General features: G+C 36.9%; 1 protein-coding gene across 1 annotated transcript; it reads left to right on the top strand.

Annotated features, from left to right (window-relative positions):
- Positions 1-748: 748 nt before the first annotated feature.
- Positions 749-3,645, top strand: LOC141709581 (uncharacterized). The gene is made up of 5 exons (XM_074513017.1): positions 749-1,146; positions 1,297-1,549; positions 1,619-2,577; positions 2,672-2,777; positions 3,031-3,645. The coding sequence occupies exons 1-5, from the start codon at positions 749-751 to the stop codon at positions 3,643-3,645; spliced, it is 2,331 nt and encodes a 776-aa protein (XP_074369118.1).
- The last annotated feature ends 674 nt before the right edge of the window (positions 3,646-4,319 follow it).

Genomic DNA, 4,319 nt, shown 5'->3' with positions numbered 1-4,319 from the left:
GCTCACATGTACTCTGTTAAATTTGGTGTTTAATAGTTGAAGATATAGTCTAATGGTACTATGTTCTGTTTTTGACGGCTTACATTTTTCTTTTTTCAGTTTGTTTGTATCAAAAGATGGATAGATCATGGTTAACAACTGATAGAAGAACAAAAGAGTTTAAAAAAGGAGTGGAGGATTTACTGATGTTTGCCTTTGAGAATGGTTATAATGAAGGAAAAATAAGTTGTCCATGCTTAAAGTGCGCACACAGCAAATCTTGGAATGCTCGGACTTTTAAAAACCACCTTTTTCAATATGGCATAGATGAAACTTATACACGCTGGATATGGCACGGGGAGGCAAATTCTAAAGAAAGTTCTCTACCGGATGAAAGCGACTCCTCTGTATCTTTAAACCAGGCCTACACAGGAATGGGTGAAGCTGACGAAGATGATGATGATTTTTCCTCTGATTCTTCAGATTTCATGAATCATGTCAAAGGTGAGCATGCACCTCTCTATCCTGGTTGTGAGAATTACACTAAGATGAAAGCGTTGGTTAAGTTATTCAACTTGAAGGTGAAACATGGTATGTCTGATTCATGTTTTTCCGATGTTCTGTTGTTGATTGGGGATTTTCTTTCGAAAGGCAACAATATCCCTTCATCTTTCAGTGAAGCAAAGAAAACCTTATTTGCATTAGGAATGGGGGTATGAGAAGATACACGCATGCCCGAATAATTGTCTCTTATATCGTGGCTAGATAAATGAAGACTGAGACAACTTTTCGGATATGTAAGGCCTTTAGATGGAAATTGAATAAGAAAGGAGAAGAACAGGAAGGAGTCCCTGCCAAGGTTTTATGGTATTTCCCGTTGATACCAAGAATAAGAAATTTGTTCAACACACCTCAAATTACAAAGGACATGACTTGGCATGACACCGAGCGACAAAAGGATGGTAAAATGAGGCATCCGGCTGACTCGGAAACATGGAAGGATGTTGATAAAGAGTGGCCTAATTTTGCATCGGATAGAAGGAACCTTCGGTTAGCTTTATCCTCTGACGGTTTCAATCCTTTTCGTGGAAACCGTACTGATTATTCTAGTTGGCCGGTTTTGCTATCAATTTACAACCTTCCACCTTGGCTCTGTATGAAAAGAAGGTATATTATGCTCTGCTTATTAATATCAGGACCAACAGAGCCTGGAAATGATATCGACGTGTTTCTTCAACCGCTTATAGAAGATCTGCAACATTTGTGGCTCAGGAAACAAGTGTATGACGCATATAAATGAGATTCTTTCTTACTTAGGGGTATATTATTATGGACAATAAGTGATTATCCGACCTTGGGAAACTTGTCAGGAAATGTAATTAAAGGGTATAATGCTTGTACTGTCTGTGTTGATAACACAAAGGCTACTAGGCTCGTTCATTATCGAAAGACGGTGGTTATGAGCCATAGGAGGTGGCTGCCCCGTCATCATCCGTATATAAAGCAGAAAACAGCTTTTGATAATACTGTTGAGAAGGATGTTGCTCCTATTCCATTAACTGGTGAGCAGGTTTTTGGACGAGTACAACATCTAAGGGACCATGTCTTTGGTAAGACACAACGCCAACCTTGATGGAAGAAAGGTGAAGCTCGACCAGTTTGGAAGAAGGTTTCTATATTCTTCCAACTTGAGTATTGGAAGTTTTTGCCGGTTAGGCATGTTCTCGATGTGATGCACATCAAGAAAAATATATGTGAAGCTTTACTCGGAACTTTGCTAAATATTCCTAGAAAGACAAAAGATGGGGAGTCTGTCCGTCTTGATATGGCTGATATGGGAATAAGAACGGAGCTGAGGCCAAAAACTCCCGGCAAGAAAGAGAAGGTACCTTTGGCTTCATGGAACTTATCAAATGCAGAAAAGAAGGTAGTTTGCTCATCCTTTCTTCAAATGAAGTTACTAGATGGATTTTGTTCAAATATTAAGAATCTTGTAAATATGGAAAAACTTCGGCTTGGTGGAATGAAATCTCATGATTTCCACACAATATTGCATCATCTACTTCCAATTTCAATTCGGTCAGTACTGCAAAAACAAGTCAGGTGCGCAATAATAAGATTTTGCCTATTTTTCAAGGCAATTTGCAGTAAAGTCATCGATGTAGATAAATTGGAAAAAATGCAATCTGAGTTGGTGGAAACATTATGCCAGCTAGAAAAACACTTTCCCCCTTCGTTCTTCGATGTGCTGATCCATCTCTCAGTTCATCTTGTGAGAGAGGTTAAGCTTTACGGGCCAATCTTTCTTCATTGGATGTATCCTTTCGAGAGATATATGAAGGCGTTTAAGGGATATGTACGAAACCCTGCTCATCCCGAAGGCTGTATTGCAGAGGCATATGTTGCCGAGGAGGCCGTTGAATGTTTGGTCAATTTTGATGAAGCAACCATAGGTTTGCCAGAAAATGTTAGGCATGAGCAAAATGGAATAATCAGACCTTTATCCGGTGCCACAATCATAAAGCCGAGCAAAGAGGACTTGCAGCTTGCACATTTATGTTTCCTGCAAAATAGCAATGACATCAGGCCATATTTTGAGTAAGTTACGTACTAACGCGTGTGTGTATTTTGTTATTTATTTATTTTCTGCCTTTTCATAATTCAAAAATTGACCAATTTATTTTTCTTGTAGTGAACATATGGCATCTTTGATGGTAAGATACCCGCAGCATGAAAATGACCAAGTGTGGCTAAAGAACAAGCAAAATGATCAATTCGCCGAATTGTTCAAGAAAAAGGTAAGATTCCTATTAGTCTATTTTTTACTTTTTCATGTCGTCCTAATTAAAAATGCAAGTGACAACTAAATTAAAACACAGACCTAGAAGGAGAACATCGAGCTAAATTAAATAAAATTTTAAAGTAATTGTATCTCATCACCTATGGTATTATGTTCATTTACTTTAAAAGTAGCTTATATATAAGTACACAGTGAAACTTCATATTATAATTATATTATAATTACTATAAATTAGCATATTGTTTTGACAGATTGCAACAGAATTGCTCCAAGAAGATAATACCATAGGTGATGAGATAAGGTGGATTGCAGAAGGGCCTAACAAGAATGTTCCTACATTCAGCGGTTATAGAATTAACGGTGTTAGTTATAGCACCAAGGACTGCGATGATAATCGACTAGTTCAGTGTAGTGGTGTCTCTGTTGTTGCAGATACTTTGATGCTTGTTGAAAAAGATAAAAATGTTGAACAAACTGCACACACCTATTATGGAGTTATAACAAGTATATGGAAGTTAGACTATAATAATTTCAGGGTCCCTATATTTCGTTGTAATTGGGTAGATATTAACAAAGGGGTTAAGGTTGATGACTTGGGATTTATATTGGTTAATTTGAACAAATTAGGATTTGAACATGTTAAGCAAGTTTGCTACATTGATGATCCTCTTGAGAAATTTTGGTCTGTGGTGCTAAAACTACCAGAAAAGAACTTTCATGACCACTGTGATGAGGAAAATGATGGCTCTGTAGAAGTAGAACTTGAGAATAACCTGCATTTGCCCCTTTTCCCTAATGTTGATGAACATGACGATGAAAACACTAGTTATATACGAGAGGAAGAAGAATGGATTCAGCTTCCATGATGGTAATATATATAATTTTTTATACAGCTTTCACTCCATGTACTGCTGACCCGTCTTTTTTTATAGGTGAAACCCAGATTATCTACATGTACTTCTGGTCAACCCATTGATGAGATTACTTTTGCCATGGTAAAATCATCATCTAGTTGACATTGACTTCTCTTGGTATAATAGATGATGATTTTATCATAGCAAAAATAATCTTTTGGCGGACAAACACAGATGAATATTATGGCTAGCTTGGGAAAAAGAGTCTGGCCGTAGATATGTTTATTATTGCAGATGAAACACTTTTACAATTTGTGGTATCAAACTTGTAGAAATTAAGGTTAATGTTCTGTTTTGTATTTGTGCAGAGTTACCAGCGTCAAGCATAAAATAAGGCCTTCAAAACTGTGGCTAAGCAGCATGCATGTTAGTGGCAACGGCAAGGCAAAAGAACTGTGTACCCATTTTCATTGTAACATTCACTACTGATTGTAGAACTCTTTGCGTCAACAACTTTGGCACATTTTAATTTCATTTGTTTCGTGTGCGATTGGACTTATTACTCAATTTATTGAAGTATGTGGTTGACCTATTTTATGAACAATTGGTATAATTTCTAGTCTCTTAGAATTGGTTTACAGTTTAATATTTAACATCCAAGTGTACTTAACATAATATGGATTCAA

The sequence above is a fragment of the Apium graveolens genome, chromosome 1 (assembly GCF_009905375.1).
Source record: "Apium graveolens cultivar Ventura chromosome 1, ASM990537v1, whole genome shotgun sequence".
NCBI classification, from domain to species: domain Eukaryota; kingdom Viridiplantae; phylum Streptophyta; class Magnoliopsida; order Apiales; family Apiaceae; genus Apium; species Apium graveolens.
The sequence above is the reverse complement of the archived record's forward strand: the minus strand, read 5'-3'. Positions and strand labels throughout refer to the sequence as shown.

What these genes read in the sequence shown, in the direction of transcription:
- LOC141709581 (XM_074513017.1), top strand. Translation starts at nt 749, where the DNA reads ATGAAGACTGAGACAACTTTTCGGATATGTAAGGCCTTTAGATGGAAA. An exon ending in TTCCATTAACTGGTGAGCAG is followed by an intron (nt 1,550 to 1,618) that starts GTTTTTGGACGA and finishes CCTTGATGGAAG; the next exon opens with AAAGGTGAAGCTCGACCAGT. An exon ending in GACATCAGGCCATATTTTGA is followed by an intron (nt 2,578 to 2,671) that starts GTAAGTTACGTA and finishes TTTTTCTTGTAG; the next exon opens with TGAACATATGGCATCTTTGA.